The sequence below is a fragment of the Glossina fuscipes genome, unplaced genomic scaffold (genome assembly GCF_014805625.2).
Source record: "Glossina fuscipes isolate IAEA_lab_2018 unplaced genomic scaffold, Yale_Gfus_2 1, whole genome shotgun sequence".
Taxonomy (NCBI): Eukaryota; Metazoa; Arthropoda; class Insecta; order Diptera; family Glossinidae; genus Glossina; species Glossina fuscipes.
Window position 1 is genome coordinate 27,066,269 of NW_023998415.1, and position 22,959 is coordinate 27,089,227.

Consider the following 22,959-nt stretch of genomic DNA (forward strand, 5'->3'; position numbering starts at 1 on the left):
TAACCCCATCTTACAGTGGTGGGTGTAAAAAAAAAGAGGAAAAATGAGATCTTAGAGTTGTATATGAATGACAGAAATAGTCCACTTTACAAAATGATATCCAAGCAAGTAAGAAATTGGGCTGGCGACGAATCTCGCATAACCACCATCATTAAACTTTCTGACCCCATCTGCTTTCATTTATTATCATAAAAAGTTGAATGGTATAAAATTTTGCTCTCAACATTAAAGTCACTAAAAGGTATTGTTTGGAAAAATTAATCATCCACGTCGTGACAGTCACCGTAATTAAGTTACAATTAGCACACTTAACTTTTCGCATCCCATTCTCCTATTCGCTCTTATTTAATGCCCATACGGACGGTATGTTTAAAAAAAGATTTATCCATCATATCGTCACGTTCATCACAATTAATTTAGAGTTAACACACTGTCGCCTTCTACTCCCCCAAATCGTTTCAGTTGATACCCATACGTATGGTGTTGTTAAGAAAACATTAACCCACCAGTCCCTGATGTCCACCATATTTATTTTAGAATTAACGCATTTTTAGTCAGATACTACATCTGCATTTAAAGAATGTACAAAATAGTTTTAAATATTCATCTTGCTTAACTTATGATAAACATAAAACCACAACAAGTGAAAAAAAATAAAATTTAATCACATGTAACTTTGTGTGGGGATGGCCGATTTTTTCCATTTTTTCACATACATCGTAGAGTAAACGTGGAAAACATTAGCCTTCTATCCGTTGGAATTTGAAAGCATGAAATGAGACGAAACCCACAAATATTTTTTTAGAAAAACAAAGAAGGTGCGTTCCCTTTACGCTTCATTACGGACTCATGATCTGACCAATTTGTACCATTTTAAGTGAAATCTTGCGTGCAAAAACTCATAATGTTTGCACAAAATTTGAAGCTGATATCTTCATTGTTGGGACCAGGATATCGCCAACAACCAACATCACACAGACGGACAAACATGGCTAAATCAATTCAAAATTTCACACTGATCAGCAGTATGTGTACTGTATAGAGTCTCTGAAGCTTCCTTTTGGGTGGTGCAGACATTGTGAAAAAAAAACGAAATGAGTATACCCCCATCCTTCAGTGGTGGGTACAAAAATATGATGATGATGATAAAACAAGTTCTACATAAACATTGATTCCCTACATTATATATGGTCAACACCTAGGATGGTATTTTCGGGATATTTGGATCAGCTCTAGCACATTCACATATATTGGATCGGGGGCGAAACCAAATTGAGATTTATACTGACCTATTTTGGAAAACTTATTATATGAAACAAATTTACCATTATTAACATTTTTCGACAACAGTTTGGTTAAGAGTGATATTTTTCAAATATTACATGGATGCGAAAAACTTGGAGGGAGCAATACCATTTTTTTAATTACACAAAGTTTTTGCTGACAGAAGAAGTACAATTACTTTTCTATAATGGTTGCCCATATGTAACGATTCCGTTCTCGCGATATGTTTCATAAAAACTTTTTTTTTGCGCATTAAATTTGGCTGCATTCTTCACTATATACATATATATATATATAAATTAGCAAAGACATAATCCTTATTTAAAATAAACAACAGCAACCCTGACAAAAATAAAAAAGGTCCCAACGAAAATAACAATTGAAGCTTATTCTTGTTGACTGATCACACATGTCCAGCTTGTCACTTCGTAAAGCGAAAAAACATTATATATTTATAATTATATATTTATAATATTTTTATAAAATGTTACAATTAATTAAGCCCATCTTTTCTTTTTATATACTAAAGGTGAGGTTACTAGAAATCTTCCATTTCTTATTTCACACAATTTTCTTTTTGAAGTAAAAGTTAACGTTGTACAACAATGATATCAGTTTCTTATTTATATTTTTCTAACTCTACAAAAAACTACAAAACAAATGGACAGATAATAATTCTTTGTATTGTTATAACAGGCCAATAGAATTAAGCGTTTTTTCTACCCAACCTATAGTCGCAGGAAAGTATTGCCATTTGTCAAAGAAAGGAATATTTATGAGAAAGATTACACATAACTTTCTTTTTGATTAATTGTTATGTTAATTCCTTTTTTTCTTCTGTGTGTTTCCTTTATCTTTAAACATCCTAATCGTGTGAACGGGATGTAAACATTTAGCTATTGAATATGCTAATAATTCATTCCAATAATTTCCTTGCTTTAGTTTGGTTTTAAAATGTGTATTTATGAATTTTCTTCTTTTTTTTTGTGAAAATTTAAGAGCGCGGGGTAGAGGGAGTTCAAATATACATCCCGGAAACATTTGGGTTTGCATATTGCAAAATTGCGTTGAGAAAGTTAAACAAAATTGAAAATTACATTTGTATGAAAGCAATTAATTTAAGACAAATAAAAAGTTTTTCTTCACATTTTTTAAAATTGCCTAAATTAATATAAAGGTACAAATATTTGTGAAAATTTCATCTGATATTCCGAAAACGTTTAACCTCATTTAATGTATTCTCCATAAATGCAACAAATACGAAATATTGGCAAGCACTGACGAAAGACAGGTATATTTTTTAAGATGGTGACTACAGCTGTTTGCTTGAGACGCAGCGAGATATTTGTGTAAAATTACCTCAAACGAATGTAAATAAATTGTGATTTTCCATACTTTAAAAGTATTTAATGTTCAATAAAACAAAATATTAGGAAAACTCAAATATATCGTTAACTTTTTTCAAGTACATAAAAAAGATATTTTGCATCTTTTTGCGTTGTGTGTGTGTGCGTGTGTTGTGCAAAAAAAAAGATTGAAAAATAGTTTGGTCAACAAATTCTATATTCTGTACGAATCGATTCATATAAAATGAATTTAAAAAAATAAAAAGAATAAATGTCGAATTATTTATTTAATAACTAAAATTGTTTTGAAATAAAGCACTTAAAGCAAGAGAGAAAGTAAAATTTTCAAAAGGAAGAGTTGCCATTTTGTTTGTGCTTGGATTGCGACATGTTTTGGCCTCTAATTGTTTTCTATATTACATACATATATGTAAATATACATATATTTGTATGTATGTACATACGCATATGCATCTAGATACATACATACATAAATATACATATATATTTATATATTTTTTTTTATTTTGGTAAAAAAACAAAGAACTGCCGTACTTGCAAAAACAAAGAATAACAATTCCCAAATCTATACCGGCTTTAACCTAACATTTAAGTGTTCAAATTTGTTTACAACATTTTTAAATATATAAACCGGAGCACTAGTCAAACCGGTTTTTCTTACTTTTATATGCTCCTTCTGTCCTTTTTTTCGTTTCTACCCACTTTGAATATTAATTCTTACAATGCCGCTAAAGCCAAATCCAGTTTATTATGTTTATGTGTCTGCATACATATTTTATCGAGAAAGTTTATTTGCCGTTATACATTATGAGGATATCTATATATATATACGATATATATTACTTAAAAACGTCTTCTTATGGGCTTTCTTAGTCCACAACGAGAGATTCTTGCTTGATTATTAAGCCAGATCTCGCATATTTGCAAAAGTATACAGTGAAAATATGGCGTTCAATTTGCAGCTGTTTTTGTTTTATGCATTTTACTCCATTCCTTATCTGTGCAAGAGTTTCTCCAAATAATAAATGTTACATGCTCTCTTATAATATTTTTCTCTTTCTCCGCTCATTTCTTGTTATTGCATTTGTAAGAACATATTCTCTGAATTGTTTTTCCTTTGGTATTTGTGAAAACAATTTTAGACGAATTTTGTATTTAATTAGAGAAAATAAATGTAAAATATATAATGAAAATAGTAATAAAACAAAGGTCAAGTACACTATTATACACAATAAAAAGGAAATATAAATAAATAAATTGTTGATATTTTGATTATTTGCTTTTTCATTTTAAAAAATTCAATTTTTTTTCCTTTTTTGTTCAGTTTGATCTTAACTGAGTAGTAAGAAATTTAATTAATTTCTTGTATAAATCTCATAGAATGTCCTTATAACAATGCCGGAGATGCTGTTATTTCTATTACTGTTTTATTGGTTGTTGAAACAGTCAATACACCTTCATTGTAACTAGCTATGCACAATGTAATATTTTTGCTATTGTGTTTCTTGTAGATTCACTTACAATCCAACAATACGCTTAGTTTAGCTTTGTCCTTACAAGCATATTCTTTGTTAGGAGTAAGGATTTGTGATTAAAACTTTACATTACAATATTTCTAAAAAATAAAATTCCAAAAATAATTTTTAACATTTACTTTTATGCGTATAAAATACAATGGATTAATGTGTTCATAAATGTGTTAATGCGATAGTCGTTATAGTCCGCAATATACAAAAAAATAAAAATTTTTTTATTGTAAATATAAACGGAAAAATATAATATGGAAAAGGATTTTAAAGATGTAATCCTCAACAAAGTGAATTTTTGTCAAAAGTGCTCTGTGTTATTGTTTTCGAATTATGTGCAATTTAAAAAACAAAAGTTGATTAAAAAAAGAAACTACGGCTGTTATAATTATATCCACATCAATCTGTACGACTGAACTTGCAAATCGCCTGAAAATAAATACATTTAGTCGTCATAGGATGCTACGCTGTAATAGATTCTGACATGAACGAATACTATAAAATGTCGTCAAAAAATTTTTAAAGCTTCATTGATGTTTGGAAAGCGTCTTCTGGATGGACCGAATTAAAAATTATAAATATTTTTAATAGATGCCCGCAATAAGATGAAGAATGCAATAGTTAATTGAAAAAATCAAGATAAATTAAAGTTGATAGAATTTATTATATTGCAAGATACTTATTGCGTCAAAACAAGTGTCAGCTCATAGTTTTATATAAATTATATTTCGATACTTTTTGGTGATTATCTCGCTAGGATCATTACTGGCGGAATTCAATCAAATTCCGATTTCCTTTTTTTAAAGTAAACTTTTTATACCTGATGAGAAAACTTATTTAAAATTGCATACTAATTAATATTGACAGAAAAGAGAAGGAAACAAGCATAACGCGATCGCGTTAGTCTCAAACTTTGTTATACAAAGATACTTTTTCTATTTTTAATAAATTAAATAATATACTCATTACGTTTCAAGAGTTTAATCATCGAATAACGATAGTAATCGATAATCGCATTATTTTGGTTAACAGTAGTTACGACTGACTAAAATAAGAAATATCTGAGAGATAAAAATGCAGGCAATGAAATTTCGTACAGAATACTCTCTCTTATAGTTTTCTTTTTAGGATCACGACGCAAAGTTTTTTGTGAATTTATGGCACGTTTTTAAAATGCGTGGATTTTCATGAATACCTTCTTAAAATATGAAATTTCAGTTTTTATTTAACATATGATGCTTTCCTCATGTTTGAAGTATGTACGAGATAAAAAACAACTGAGAGCTCTCAACAGCTTCACTAGGGAATTATTAAATTAGATAACTAATAAACAAGACATAAGCCTTAACTCAGTTCGCATGAACTTAGGTATTATTAACAAAGGTGCGACATCCTACATTAGCTGAAGAGGGAAAATTTTTCAGCTATGGCAATTCCATTTAATAACGCCAGATGTTCAATTTCAGAAAATCTGTTAAAACTCTCTATAGGAATAATTCGTTAAGCCTCGTTTAATTAATTTTTTGACAATAATTACCTTTAAATTAAAGAATATTTATAACATTATTAATAACAGAAAGTGAAATGAAAACGAGATTATATTAATTGAACGCCATCTACATCTGCAATCTCAACAATTCAGAACTACGGATAGAAATAAACAAAGAAGAAAAAAAGAGCAAATAGCAAAACGATATGTAATTTGGTGTATGTGCGCGTTTATTCACAAGGCTAAAAAATATAAAAATTTATTTTTCCATGAAATTCATTTAGAAAAACGATGCGACTTGCCACCACATGCTTTGCGCTTTTTTTCTTCTTTTATGTTTTTATTAAACAAATATTAAAACAGTTTGCGCTTAGACAACACTTTATAAATGTATAAATATGTTTTTTGCAGCTCTTCTCTTTCATGTAATTTTTGTGAGGAGCTAAAATTCAATATGCTATTCTCACTTATGTGGCTAAAACAAATAATGAAATTATATTACTGCCAGTTCATGTTAATGTGTGTATAAAAGAAAAGAAAAAAGAAGAAAACAAGCGAATTTGAGTAACAGCAGTGGATTTCAGCCAAACGGAGAAACAATAAAACTGTTGACAACACACACATATTAATCGTTTTCGCTTAACACAAAAAGAAATGTTGTATATAGTATTACTGTTTATGTTTATATTGATACTGAGAGAGAGAAAGCTATTTCTTAATAATTGACATTTACTTCTTGATCTGCATTAACAACATAGACCAGCGTTGTCGAAGAGAAGCTACTCATCTCATCCAAAATAAATAACAAACAGAGAATATTGCACATTGTAAATAAAAACAAAAAAAATAAATGAATATATATATATATAGATATATATATATATAGATATACATATATGTACATGTATATATATATAAGTATGTGCGCGCAAGTGTACATATATATGTAAGTATATATATACAATTGTATATATATATATATAACAATATATACTATAACAATATATGTATATATATATATATTATATATATATACAGAAATTAATATTCATACTAACATAAAATCGAAGGAAAACTACAAGTGTGCTGCTTAATAAAATGTCAACGTTCTTAAATAATTTCTTTCCAGCAGGTAAGTATTATTTTAGTTTTTAATTACAAAAACTTATTAATTATCTATAGTCCTTTCGCCGTCACCTTGACTTCCTATTTCATGAGTTCGTTTTAGCATTAATTTTTTCAAAGATTATAAGGATTTGACTTGCTTTCGATTCAATCTCTGCTTTTGCAGAGTAGAGTTCCGATCAAAGGTTAGAATTTTGGGTAACATTATAATTTCGAAAGCATTGATTTCGCTCTTTATCCTAATGTGAATGTGTATATTAAAATTGACGTTCTATTTATAACCGTTACGAATGTTATGTGAATAAACTTATACATCTTTTTAATTATGATAAAGTTCAAAGTTTGCTTGACATAACAGGGTTTAATATTTCATTAAAGATTGCTTTGCATTTATGTTATCCCACCATGGTCTGATCGGAATGATTTCAGCAAAATTTCTGTTCTCCATAACTATGTTAGCTTACAAATGATACGCGTTATTAAGTATTAAATTAATTTGCATATAATATAAACGGCATTTAAATCGAGAGTTCATATATTCACTAAATTATCCTATCCTAGTTTCCATATGTGTTCATTAATAAGAGAGGTTTTAATAGCAAAATTAAATAATTGAAGTAAAATTTAAAAAAATAAAAAATAAATAAATGAATAATTCGTGACCACAATAGGAAAATTATTCGCACTTTAAAACGAAGCTTTGCCATATGTGAACATAGCTAAGTACAAATTCTGAAATATGAGCCTGAATAATGTTTTACGATTCCAGTGGATTGTGTCGCTAAAATTTTGGGCTTTCAGTTTTCAACATCTGATTTAAATGGAGATTATGTTTCCTTTCAACTTCGACCTAACAAATTTAAGGACATATGGGGGGTATACTAAATTTCTAGGGCTTATCTTAGTTCTTCTCCGGTTTTAGAAGTTCGACGACAAGAGATAGCTACACTGAAAGGACTAAATAATTGATATGGCTTGCATCTGAATCGGATCAAGAATACAATGCTACAAATTGGAGCTATATAATTTGCATTAGTTTTTCCTTCTTTTACTTCCTAATATCATTCAGATATGCATATGTTCGTTAGGATAAGTCTATCTTATTTTCGAACATTAGATGTTCTTTTCTTTGAAGAACGACATCATATCTTAAAATATCTAAAAGGATCAGCCAGGTTGTTCAGAGTCGATCAGAATATATGGTAGTGTAAATGCGCAATATGTGTGGTGTACAGGATGCTCATAAGCCTACTATGAAAATGGTTGTGATAAGCCCACAATCACGCCCATAATAGAGCAGATATCGATCCGAAACTCGTTAAATATACAATTGGACAAAGACAATTTGAAATTTCATTAAAAAATCGAGCGTCATCCATTTACAAACACGCTTGCAAAGACAAAGAACTGACCTACATGTAAAGTCTATTAGAATTTTTTGAGACAGTTACATATTGGTTTGTGGTAATAGCCATCAAAGATTCATTGTACGGAGTATAGCCTTCTTTCTCGTTATTATTGCGATAACGTGGAATCAATGACTATCTCCACTTACATACATACCGTAAGAGATCCGATTTTCACGATTAGTCAATATGATGCAATTTACTTTTCTCTTAAGGCGTATGAACCAACGTTTGATACACCGAAAGCGTACTTTGGCGTTTATCGTCTGGAAATTTTTTAATTTGAGAATCATATATATCATATATACGTATATATATATATATCACAGGTAAATTGACGGTTACTTAACCTATATGTTCAGCTATGACTTGAAAAAATGTACATCTTCATTACCTTAACTGCATCGTACAATTATTCGTTTTCAAACTTTTTCAGACTTTTCTTAGTCGCTCTTGTCCTTAACCTCGAAATTTCATTAAGGTTTTTTTTTTTAAAAAAAATCTAATTATATATATATCTATAGCAATCCATGTCAAATGCTATGTAACTAACGTGGTAGTGAATGGGGCTGAAGGAAATAAGAGTGTACATAAATCGCACGAATAATTGTTGAGACATTTTCACTTATATCAAACCTATTATCAAGCACTCTGTAAATTAAGACTATAAATTTCTTTTTCTTCTTTCTCATTTGGCATATTAAAAAATGAAAACAATGCTCAGATTTCGTTATTATGATTTCTGAAAACCAGTTTGCATTTCAGGTTTCAGCTCAGTTGGCTATACATGATGGTACTCTTCTCCTTTTGTTTTCTCTATACTTTTAAAGCTAAGAAAGAAGTTAAAAACCACGAGAACCGGAAATCCATAGCAGCTATACAAAAAGATCATGTGATTAGCTTCAATTTTGAAAGTAATACAAGCAAGAGTTATTTTCTTCTCTTAAACCAATAACTCGTTTTACTCCAATCATATAACGTTTGCATAACAATATATAAATACATGTACGTGTATATGTATGCATATATATATATATATATATATATATATATATATATATATATTATTTATATATTTATGTATGTACGCATGTACGTATCTATACCACTATCGCTTAGAATAAGACTGAAATTTTTGTTTTCTATATTTTAATCTTATTTCTTAAAAGTTTTTATTTTCGTGGGCTGTGAACGTATACTATTTAAGCTTATATACGTTACGATCACTAGTCAATGCTTTTTGGTTAATGATTGATCTGCTTCTTATTCATGCCATTCCAAGGTTACATTAACTTTGTGAAATATTTACAAATGCATATAATAACTTATCTAGCACAGATCTCGAACGATATTAAACTGCAACCATCCGCCTACTATGGACATCTCAAGTAGAGATCGAAAAATTGATTTGCAATCATTCGCTTTTCATCTAATTCCTTTAAATTGCAAAGTTTAAAGCACCAACTGGCCTACAATAAGCGAAAACAATAAACAGAGTAATCGGTAATCTTTTCGAATTACTCCAGGCTCTCCGTTCAGTTTCATCTATTACTGACGCGAGCTTTACGTAACCACAGACATGGAGGGAAATTATTAAATCGACTCGAATTGTTAAGCCAATTGAGGCCATATACGAGGATTTACTGAAAAGTGTCTGACCTATGAAACGAATAAATTATTTTTTAAATTTTCTTTTATTTTTCTAGATAATCTTTTTGTATGAATATAGATTTCCCCTAGCAATGCTACCATCCATGCAAGCCAAGTCTAAATAAAAGTTGGGCTTTTTTACTGCAAAATAGGGATTAAGAAAGTTTGATCATCTCTTAATTTGATGAAAATCTCTATACTTCAGTCGCAACTTTTAGCTAAGAGTTTAAAAAAACAGTATGTTAGGACTGGATCTTGGTACCTAGACGGATAATTTAGTAGTTCTCACTGTAATTGATAAAATTACGCTATGGAAACCGCTGAAGTCTGAGCCAGCGTATTACCTTAATGAAATAAATTTGCCGCTTCGGCACATGTGTCTTCCCGTTGTTAGTATTGCCTTCTAAACAAAATATATATTTAATGACATCGCGACACTCATTTTTTGAAATCGATTTTCACGAAATAGACTCAAACTTATGGAATCAGTTCAAAATGTATAAATTTGGGGAAAAAGTGCTGCCATCTCAGAGTTTAGGCTGGAAAGTTTTCTAACCACCTATGTAAGTTTTACGGGGTCTCTAAAGGCATATTCCTTAGTGTTACGAACACAAGGACCAACTCAATGCATCTTTTCCTTTCCTTTCTCGATTGCTCAATACAGGTCGTAATTAGGTTGCGATTTCGATGATGACAAAGTTGCAAGAAATGCAAGAAGAGCGTTGGCCATAGCTTGAGTTCTTAGACATTAAGCTCGACTAGAAAGAGTTTGCGGCACATTTTGCACAAACACTCGGTATTGCGAGCATTCAATCAAGAAACACAAATAGCTGCTGACAAGAAATGCATTTGTTAAACGAAAATCGATGGCGAAAAAGTATTGCTCTCACACTTCTTTTGGTACAGGCAGTGAGATTTTAAAAATAAAAAAAAAAAAATCCCTATGTGCAGGTGTGTATTCAAATTTTTTCGAGAAAGCTAAATACAAATCTAGAATTTCACGCTGATCATGAATATTATATGTATTTTCTGTAATTCTTGATGATGCGTATTTTTGAGTTGAGAAATAACAAAAGAGTAAATTTACCCTTGCACTAAGGTACATACTTCTTGGTAACAAATTGAGCGGTATAACAATTTCTTATATTCTCTCTTATGTGAATAATTGAAATCGCATCTGAAAATTGCTATAATAACATGGACTTGGAATGGTATTAAATGAACGTTCCTTCGAAAATTGGTTGACGGTTTGCATCGAATTAATTAATAAACCCTCTAGTGTTTAAACGTCGAAAATACCTCACCGCAAATGTTATGAAGATGATCTTTAGAAACAGTGTCACTGCTGCTGTGATTGAAGAAAACTATTTGATGATAATTGAATGCATTCCTGTAACGAAATTTCCATAATTCAAACAAATATAGAAAGTGAAAGAGCAGACAAAAGGGGGGAAGAAAAAGAAAAAAAACAAATAAGAACGGTATAGTTGATCAGGGCTAACCAATAAATACCCTACACCATTTCGCGTGATACAATCTTTTCTTAATAATACACCAAAAATTATACATTATTTTTATGTAAATACATAATTTTTCATAAAAGCCTCCATATTAGAGGAGATTTAAACGTTCACATAAGATGGGCTCTATCTCAAGTCCGGGGGGTGGGTGTTACAATTGTCCCCATAAACTTAATATAACTTGTATCACAAGTAAGTAGTAAAAGGTATAATAAATAATGTGCTTAGCATGAAAGGCTGAAATCAAACGGTCAACAACGTTTCGTAACCGATGAGTATGCGTTTGATTGTTAAATAGAAAACTTGGACATATTTTTTATTCCATTGTAACATGCGGAGAGCAGACGACACACAGCCACTTCAATAAACGTAAGTGCATCATAATGCATATGAAGTTAAATTATTGCAAAGAAAGCTCGCGCTCGCCATTAGAAATGTCAGGTAAGTCTTTAAAGTCAAAATATGAAATTTGTGTACGCATGAAGAGCCACAGAAGCAATATAAAGCAGCGGATAAACTGGAAAAATAATCCAAGGTGCCTCAGTCGTCGTCTATCGTTGGCCATTATTTTATTATTACTCTTAGCTTATGTAAATAAGAAAAATAAGAAGAAAAAAAATTATGAAATATGACCTAGTGTTTGAAGACATATTAAATTGCATAATGCTTACACATAGATGTAGATGGGCTATTGCATCGACTAGTACGGCTATTATTACGGCTATTAAGTTCGTAAAAAACTTGTTAAATGCTTTGTGTTCAGATTCTGCATATAAACGTGTTTATGGAATGCAAATCTTAACACTATCTTCAGATTTTTTGCTTAAAATTTTTAATATGATCTCATCAGATCCATTGATTTGATTACTTTTCACCCATTTTCATAAAGTCATAAAGTATTGCAAATTATAATTTGTTTATCAGTTAAAGGCTTAGTTTTCCTACATGCTTGATATTTGATTACATAATTATTTTAATGTCAAACTGTTATTATTATAATATAAAAATTAGATCTTTTTGTCATATAACGGCCTACGGTTCTTAGGATGCGAAGATTCCAATATGGGAGAGGGCGGGAAAAATTAGCCCTAATTTTCCACATTCATTGAATATGCCAAAATCCTATACCTCAATCTTCTTTTGTCAGCAAATTTTAAAAATTGTCAATTTTCACTTATATAAAAACTTAACAATAGCAAATTCCGTCAGACGAACAGACGGACACTTTTAAATGCATTCCAAATTTGAAACTGGCCAAGAATTTATTTATTTTATGGGATTTTTGAGGCTTCTGTCTCCGTGTTAAAAAGGTTTTGAAAGCAAATTAAATTTCAATATACCGGATGGATAATTTTTCCCATTTTTGTACACGTATTAATTACAGCATCGCCCATAGAATATGCGTTAAAGTTCTCATGCATTTATCTGTATTTTATTTATGAGTAAAGAGCAAAAAACCGATTTTTCCTGTTGCTTTTCAAAGGTAGAGGTGTTCTCAAGTTACGTGACACTTTGGGGCGTGTCCTCTGGCTGATTTGGCCCATTTTGAATACCAACCTACGTGTAAAAATTTCCAATGTTCCTGCCAAATTTGAAGCGTATAATTTCATCTTTGCAGCCAGGAGAATATTTAAAACAAAATTTCGCAGATGGACGTTTCTCAATCAATTTAGAATTTCGCAACGATCAAGAATATATACACCTTGTCGAGTGCTTGTTGCTTCATTCTGGGCGCTGCAAACGTTTTCATATAATGAGTATACAGCTCATCCTTCAGAGAGTAAGCGGATTTTGTCGCGATATTCTAAATATTATATTTTTTCTTTTTATAACGATTTATCAAATATGGAGAATAGTCGAAAAAATGATCCGATCTAAGTCAGGTTTAATAGTGTTCGCCCTTGGCGTAGAACATGTCAGTGTATCAAATTTTATTAAGATATTACAAAAATATATAGACATTATATATACATCGGTTATACTGCCTTACATCGGTTCCATATGTTAAAATATATTTTCATTAGATCAGATCGCCTTGCTACCAATTTACCTTTTTATGATATAAAATATATAATATATAGAATATTATCATCTGGTTGATTGATCAAAACGACTACCGGCTTAAGCACACCCCACTAGATGAAGAGCCCGATTAACAACACGGCACAGCCGGGTTAAATTCTTGATGCGGTCGACAACATATTAAGAACACATTCCAATTGACGTGGCCTTGCCAAAGTTGTAGTGGACGCTTGATCGTTAAAGACGTAATACTTACATATCGATCATAAACCTTCCAGCCGCTATCATCTCTTTGCCTACTTCTCTCCGGCTTAGTATCACTGTGTTAATACAAATATATGGTAGAATGGTAGCTGATCATAAAAAAAAAAAAACAAGTAACAAAATTATATTCAGTCGTGAGCGGATATTTTATACCTATGACAGTAATCCTAAAAAAAAAGAAAAGTAACGGATGGAGTAATTTTTTTGAACCCGTGACCATATAACATTTCCTACTAAATTGAATGTTGATATGGTTAAACCGCCTAATTCTCAATACTCCTGTGCCGTGTAGATCTACTTCTTGGATCTCAACTCATATAAGCATTCTAATGGGAAATGAGCCTGTGTATGTCGAAAAGGTCTAATTTTGTATATTTTATGATGTAAATTTGCCCTTAGTAAATTAGCCATAGGGAATTTGGTCTATTTTTTAGACCACACACACTTGTGAAAGAAAACCCTTCTGTAGCGTCAAAGTCTAGTTTGTGGTTTATTATGACGGAAAGAAATGTAAAAAACTTTGACATATAAATCTTTGGCTTGCTAAATTTCGACCACCACAGTCGACGATTTAAGTATCCTCCAATATGAGGGCTTCCATGAAAATTGTCCATTTACATAACAATAATTTATAATTTTTGGAATATTATTAAGAAAATGAGTGAATGAGTGCATTACGCGAAAAGGCGTAGGGCATCTAATGTTCGGCTTTATAAGCACTTTAGCATTCGTAATTCTTTCAACAAAAACCACTTCGATTAACTTGCGCAAGTTTTTCTTAACTGTGAGTCCAAAAGCAAAAGTTCTTTCATTACATAGAACTCAGTAAAGACGTTGACGTATTATCGCTGGCTTTCGGTTTGATTGCAACGTCCAATTGTATCCTTGGTTTAAGCGAAGATATTTTTAATTAAATTGAAAATGTATTTAAAAAAAAATTCAATATTTGCAGTAAGAATGTATGATTTCATCGTACCTCCTGTTGCTTCAATTCAACCTGTCCTATGTACAGAGATAATTTTATATAAACAATGGACCATTTTTTTTGAATGTGAACTGTGATTAAGCTCATTCGGGATTGGAGTTAAGCGAGGCGGTTTTGTTTTTTTATCTCGATATCATGCTTTACTTAAATTTGAAAAACAAATTTTCAAAGGTTTCTATTGACATTTGCCGGCGACAATTGCTTGCCCAATAGTAAAAAAAAATGTAGCAATTAACTGTCGCAACGATGAGAATTAATCAACATCGTATTAAAGCTTTTCTCATTACATCAACATTTGTCTGTATGTATGCATTAGTTTTGCGATTCATTTCGATTTTAAACCTTTGCGTAATACTTCAAAGAGACCAAGAATTTTAAATTATCGGGTTTGGTTTGTCAGTTTCGTGCAAATTGCATTAACGTCCCTTCTCGTGAGTATTACCTTTAATTCTGCAAACATAATCACATTTGATTTTGCCCTCTTTCCTCTTTCATGATACACATATACCATGAAAACAGATACCGGCTAACAGTGCTTTTTAACGCAATAAAGAGTGAATAGAATATTCATTCTAGAACAAATCTCGGATTGATGATCATTTAAAACGAAAATTGTCAGTTAGAACACTAAGAGCAATAACGCTGACCGACGGAGTTACATCATGGAGCATATTAATCTTTGATTACCGTATAGAAGGTTCGGATGTATTTATCAGATTCCCATTAAATATTCCCTTCATTTTGATAACTAACTGCTTATATGAAAAAATATTATAATTTTGAGAATTTTGCAACACAAGTCACGGAATAATAGGATCTTTTGAATCCCCCGCCATATCACCATTTTTAAGAAAACTAAACATTTGCATAGTAACGTGGCTTACTATTAAATATTCCATACTACTTCGTTTATTATAATTATTCATATAATGACTTCTCAGAATATGCAAAAAAGTGGTCCGATCCGAATCATTTGCAATAGCGTTCGTCCGACACACGTCGGCGCACCAAAATTCATTAAAATACCTCAACAAATTTGGATTTGTGAGTCGAGCGCAAGATACAAAGACAGACGGACGCAAAGACAAGCCTACATTGATGCAAAAAGTGATTCCGTATTGTTCGGTATAATAAATGGTGAGCCTGTCTGTCAGTTTTTCTGCGTATTACATACAACCGCACAAACTTGTACCACAAGTGGTGTACGGTATAAAAAGGGCTAAATTTAAATATTTCATGGTGAAATATTAACCTTGCTGAATGTGGACCACTTAGCTATATTTTTTGCATCCCATCTCACTTAGGGGTTTTTAAAAGAAAAATAAGCCTTCATCAAGGAAAAATGTCTAATTTTTTATATTTTATGATGATGATGAAACTTGAATCGAGTAGGTCTATTTTTTTTGGAGTATTATCGCATATAAAGATTATTATGTCACATATAAACGCCTATGTGTGCCTATGTGTGTTGTAATGTTACTTCAACGATATGCAGATGCTTCATATAAAGTCAAACCTGTTTTTGTGCGGTCTTTTTTATGCGCTTTTTTTTGTGCGATTCTTTTTGTACGATTTTTTTTTTGTGCGGTATATGAATATCGACACATTGAATTTCGCCGAGAGGTTAGGTCAATTTGAACTGTGTTGGCATCACTTTTTTTGCTATCAGTGTGTATGTACACATTGCAACAGCCATTTTCATACCTATTGCATCAGCCTATTTCATTAGGCATGCTCAATGTTCTTATGCATATATATGTAATTATGTACATTTTGAAAATTTCTTCTTGTTTAAAATTAGAAATTAAAATTTTTTTAAATGTTTCAATGTGTAATTTAATTATTTATTTTGTTTGGAAAGCACTTTCTTGCTATTTCGTAAAGTTTTGACATATTTTCCAAGTGAGACTTTTTTTATGCGGTCCCTCTCTACCGCATAAAAAAAATTTTCTTTAATATGCCGTGAAAAATTATTTCTTATAGCTATTTATGAAGTTTTTGAATATTTTTTTTTTGTGCGGTTTTTTTTCTGCGGTCCCTATCAACCGCACAAAAACAGGTTTGCCTGTATCGTAAATAGTAAGAATAGATTCTCTTTCGCATCTTTTTCGAATATGTCGCATAATTTCGTTTTTCATCTCTTTGCGTATTTTGTATTTTTGTTTAGTTTTCGATTATCAATTATCTTAGCAAGGATTTGAATAAGTTTGAAAATGGACTATCTCTTACTTAAGACTAATGGGCTAATGTCATGCCAGTAATTATTTCATACTGTATTTTACCTTTTCGTTCGAACGACATAACGATCGTACTTTAAAGTGAGAAGCGACGGTAAGGCGGTAATTTTAAAATTTTCGAAAATTTTGAAAAACACACACACAACGCACCTAACCTAACAGCTGAAACTATGTGTGTACATGTGTACATGTTAAGGTAAACATTTATGTTATATTTCGGGCACAGATAGAAAATTAATGAAAAATAACTGATTTTTTCTTTATTTTATTCAATTTTTATATTTTTTTATTGTTATTTGTATTTCCTCTTTTACTTTACTCTTCCGAGTAACTACGTTCAAAGAGTTATTCAATTGGTTTTCACTTATGCTTGTGAATCATAGTTTTACATGCAACAGTTTGAAAACATGTCATGTTTATTATTGTATAACTCACAAAATAAGATTCGGAACTATCAAGTGATTTTTTGCGGTCCCAAATCTCGGGAGGCTTGCATCTTATTGCTGTTGTTGTTGTGTGCTTGTGTGCTTGTGTGTGTGTGTAGTTGGTCATTAACTACAATAGGTGCTCAGTCGGTAAATGCATAAAACTTTGCCGCTAGACTGTAGCTTCTTCTCTATCTCTCTGTGTTTCTCCACTTCTTCTGCCAGAACCGTGTTTACACGTTCAGGCAATCTGACGCCAGAGTGCTTCGTTATATTAAAAAAAAAAGAAAAAAAGTGTAGCTTCTAACAAAATTCTTATTAAATTAAATTAAGGGGGAGCTTTACTTACCTAGGAAAAAATTTTGAATATCGAACATATCGACCACGTGTTAGTCATACAAATGAATTCGTTCCGCTGGAATTGATTGCTTTGTAAAACGCACCACACATGGCCCAATTTTAAGGAAATATCAGATATGGATAACTGAGATATTGATGTTTGAAGGATGCGAGTGCGAATTACCGATCAGTATATACCAAAAAAGCAAAGAGATGGGTGCCATTTACAGCTTTGCATTTTTTTCTGTTCTTAACTGAATCAAGCAGCAAAACCTACGGAGATGATTAAGTTGGCTTGGAATGAAAACGCTTAACGCTTTTAGTGCCAAGAAGCGCCGTCGAGCGCTGCTCTCGCTTCGATAGCATATTTTTTATATAAACATCGTGATTATTATTATTTTTTTAATATTTCTAATTTTGATTTCGAAATGTCGGACACAAGTGAATTTTCAGATACAGGCGTTGAAATGATAGAACAATTTGAAAACTGCGTTAGTGATTATGAGAGCGATAGCGGAAGTGATATTGTCGTTCCTGTCAATCGGAGGTTGCGTGTTATTAGTGACAGTAGCGATAGTGAGGATGACTTTAGAAATGCGACCCAATCAATCAATTCATGGGCGGTGTAGATGAGTTTGATAAAATGCGGGACAGTGAAGCTTTGGAAAAAAGTAGTTTTCAATATTTTTGGGAAGAATGACTCCTCCAAAACTCATATATAACAGAACACAAGTGCAGTGAAAAGATCCAACTTGATTTATTTCATGTGTAAAAAAGGACTGCACGGTGTTTGTGTTGGAAAACACGTTTGTAAATAAATCTTGTTTATTTTCCATATACTTTTTGTAATTTTCTTGTCAATAAATATGTAATATTCAATTTCTATGTTTTTATTATCATAATAATTTAAAATCTTCTCAAGAAAATGTTGAAAAGTTCTCTTGTTGTTGAATATTTCTCTTGTTCATATAAATTATCTATAAAAATGCACTTTTTTACGGGCATTTTTAGCATATATTAGTAAAATATGTATGGCACTAAAAGGGTTAAATATAGTTTAATTTTATCAAAAGTTGAACGAACTCGAACTTGAACACCTTTTATAAGATTTTAAATCGATATTTGCGATAGATAATAAATAATAAATAATTTATAATTCCAAGAACATAATTTTTTATGAGGCAAAAGGTTTTGGTTATGTTACTTATATATGGACTTTGTTTTTTAAATGACCCCAATTTCGTCATGCATTATTTTACATAGTACACCACAGAAACTAAATTAATACGGTATATATATATATATATATATATTGCATATATATATCCTCAATAAGTTTATGACTTACGTTCCTTTAATCTATGCACGTCTGTGGATGATTGTATAGGAAATTCTTATTCACAAAAATTAAAATAGAAAAACCAAGATTTTGTTCACATAAGTTTGGATTAATTCAGCAATAGATAAATAGTGCCTGCAATAATTTAAGAAACTCGGTAACTTGAGCGATCGAAGAACTTCGATATGTTTTCATTAATTATATAAAACTTATGGCTGACAGATATCGATATGAAATTTACAAACAACGTTCACCATACTATAGAGGTTTGCCAAATTTAGGACAAAATATTCGCAACCAGACAATTAACATAAATCACTTGATATCTTAGACAATCTCTGTATATCTAGGATTTCAGACTGTAGAGTAAATAAATAAATAAGTGAATAAATAACACGCATACTTACTACGGGCCGACACTATTCGACTACTACTAATCGACGTTTCCAATAGTTCGGGTTGGCTACTTTGCTGCTTTTTTTTTTTCTTTTTTTACTCTATCAGCAGGGTATTTAAAACTCTTCTTAGATCATTTAAAACTTTCTTAAATTTTTTTTTGGGTTTTTTTTTTTCTTTATTAAATTTTTTTTTTGAAACGTGTTCATCGAAAATGGGTCAAATTGTGTTCGGTCGTTGTCTGTTTTGGTAAAGTTAAATCGAGCAAATTGAATAAAAAGAAAAATCAAACGTTAAGTCGCGCTACTGACTGAATCTAATTTGTGCGCATGTGTACATGTATTAACTCGTATGCAATGTACTGGTTATTTTTCGTTCAACTTGTTTTCTTAAAAACTTCTCAAAATTTGAAAACCAATATCGAATTATTTTCAAGTATTAAAATTCTAATATGTAAATTAAAAAAAAAAAAAAAAACATTCTGTGTTACGGCTTGCTGCAAGCGTGATTAACATTTTGACTTACATACACATTATTCTTGTTGTTAAGCGAAATTCTTTGGTTTTTGCTATGAAAACGACATTTTCGATTTTTATTGTCCGCCGTCATACAATTACGAGCGCACACAACATTTTTGTAAAATTATCTGTTAACAGCTAATAAGTTGTCTAAAAATCTGCATAAGATAATATATATATATAGTGTATAAAGACCGGGAATACAAAAGTTGCTTTAGTCGAGTCTCTCCATTCATCCGCCTACGCGAGTGCCTGATTTTAAAGTTTCCCAAGGCAAAAAAAATTTAAAAATAAAGATGATTGTAAGTGTATACGTTTGTTGTTGTTACTCGCAAATTAAGTTTGTAAAAAAAGATAAGACCGCATTTTAATACATGAAGGAGAGCAGAGCACAGGAAACATGTAACGTAAACCAAGCCGTTCTGAAATTTGATATAAACACTCATTACAGCGTACACCTCTAATTTTCACGTATTCACAGTTGCTCTTTATTCTTTTCCAATTGTTTTCACATTATCAACGTAAGAGTGTGCATTCACTCCAATATATATTGTGAACCATTTGGAAATACATTGCTAAGAAACCCTTAAATAAAATTCGTTCAACATCCTTTTCATGCGGTAAGCAGATTACAAATGAACTCATGCGTAGAATATCACGCAATTGAACCAAATTGATTTAGCATATTCTTGTGTAAAAACACAAGACACACCATTTGTTCACAACAGCTTTCTACGATCAGATGCATCGCAAGGCACATATTTAGTTGCAAAATTACGCCTAAAAAAATATCGTAAAGTCGGCTGACATCCTGTGAAAAGAAAGTTACATACATGTGCAAATTTTTTTTCTGTTTTAAATCGAAACTATTTGCCACGGTTTCCTTCCAATTTGACTAGAAGTAGAAGCCATTTCCACGTCACGTGTGCAATTTTCAGAGCACGTTAACAAATTCGATAATTTTTTGTATAAAAATCTTCACGCCCCATGTACCGTTATCAGTACACATCTTAAACAATATTACAAACATAATTTAATTTGTAGGTTCTAAATTTCTTAATTAAAAACAATTTAGCTTAACATACAAACGCATTTTATCATGTACCGAAAACGGTACGCTTGATAAGAAATCTGTTGACAGGCAGGTAAAACAATTAAAATGTATATGAGTATATATGATTAACAATTGTAACTTTTAAAATCCGTTTCGCAATGTTCCTTTGCCGTTCTTTTAAAAGACCCAAATCGAAGGTCAGCATACATTGGAGCTTTATCTAAGTAAACAGCTGCATCGACTGCCACTTGAAATGATTAACGAAATATAGGAGCACATTCGTATTCAATTTTACTCTTAATATAAAGTAACAGGATAAAAATAAAATTCATTAAAAGCAAATCTTTTGCGAAAATAGATAGAAAGAGTTATTGTGGAACCGCGTCTTTGCAAAAAACAATTTTTTATATTTAGTCATTTATTTATTTTATTTGCTTACACATGAAACTCAACTAAGACAAATTAACAGTCAAATTCAATTGACTTTTAGAAGTAAATTGTACACTAATTAATATTAAAAACTAGCATAAAGTATATAAAGAGAAGTAAAGAAAAAAATAATAATAATAATACTAATAATAATAATTAATTAATAATTCATTAGTAATTCATGTATAAATAAGTGAGGAGAAAACAAAAAAGAGAAGAAAAAACATGTACACAACTAGCACAGAGGCACACCCACAACGAGTACAGAACCAAATTGCAAGTGAACTTTTAAGCCATCGAAAACATATAAAAGCTTGGCAACCGATACAGTAATCAACACCAGTTAATTTTCGAATCATAACGAGATATTAAGGTTAAAAGTTAGTTTAAATACGACGTAGGCAAATCGTGCGTATTAAGCAAAGTTATTTTGATAGACTTTAAAAAATTCGATATTGAGATTAAGTGATAGACATCATTTAGGACTCCGCAAACAACTCTAAACGGATTAAACGGCTTATAATTGTATTCACATTGACTCAGCTTAATGAACATAAAGTGATAAAGTGATAGAGAAGCGGTTTGGGACATAAAAGTTTATCTCATCAAGTAATGTGGACGAATCGATAGTACCATTAGTTAACTTAATTAAGAAGGAGTCATCAAGAGTAAATCCATGTTTCTCAAGTGAAGGTAGGGATAAGAGAAGCAACCTTTTTTCATAAGAAGGCAAAGAGGTAAGGGGCTCCCAACCCAAATTCCTTAGGGCAAAGGAGAAGGATTGCTTTTGAACGAACTCAATTGAATCTACATCACATCTATAGGAAGAAGACCATGCAAAAAAGGCAGACTCTAGCGTTGGCTTAACTAACCACATGTATAGCCTTTTTGCAAGTAAGAATCCTTAAGCTCTTAATGAAAGCTAGCACGGGCTTAGCAAGACAGCAAGAATTGCTTTTGAACTGATTCATTTGAATACACATAACACCTGTAGGAGGGACACCACACAACCGAGGCATACTCTAATTTTGGCCTAACTAAGCAGATGTGTAATTTTTTTGTAATATAAGGATCTTTCAGGAGTTCGGTTGTATTGAAGGAAATTACGATCAAATAATTCATTGAAAACACAATAGTTCTATCAGATGTTGAAGTGGGGACCGTACAGCCAGAATTATCACTATATCATCAGATGACTTATTGCAAATCGAAATCGCCCAACGCTACAACTACATCAGTACATTTCAACTTATCGGCCACACCACAAATGAGGGCAGCATGTTTTTTATAAATGGAAATATTCGCATTTGGTGGATTGTAGGAGTCGATTGACAATTTTCGCTGGTATGACAATAAATTCAACGTCGGGAGAAGTAGGAAATTCGTTTGAACAGGGCGGAACTGTAGTATATATATCGATTAAAACCCTATCACCAATGCGGTCTTTTCTGAAAACCTAGAAAGAATTGTGAAAAAGTCCGACGAATGTAAATCAGGCTTTACCCAAGTTTCAGTGAAAACCAAACAGGAAAACTCTAAGGGTGTGAAGATAAATTCGAATTTAACTAGTAAAGACACCTACCA

The 22,959-nt window shown here is 31.3% G+C and overlaps 1 protein-coding gene across 9 annotated transcripts in view; it reads left to right on the forward strand.

Annotated features, from left to right (window-relative positions):
• The first annotated feature begins 2,573 nt into the window (after nucleotides 1-2,573).
• Nucleotides 2,574-22,959, forward strand: part of LOC119632495 (PAN2-PAN3 deadenylation complex subunit PAN3) — a 45,792-nt gene continuing 25,406 nt past the window's right edge. For 4 of the 9 annotated variants that reach the window (XM_038025423.1, XM_038025422.1, XM_038025424.1 and 1 more), the window contains exon 1: nucleotides 6,737-6,798. In XM_038025423.1, coding sequence (XP_037881351.1) covers nucleotides 6,765-6,798 — 34 coding nt within the window. In that variant the 5' untranslated portion in view covers nucleotides 6,737-6,764. The other 5 variants (XM_038025416.1, XM_038025420.1, XM_038025417.1 and 2 more) reach the window with 5 other exon arrangements.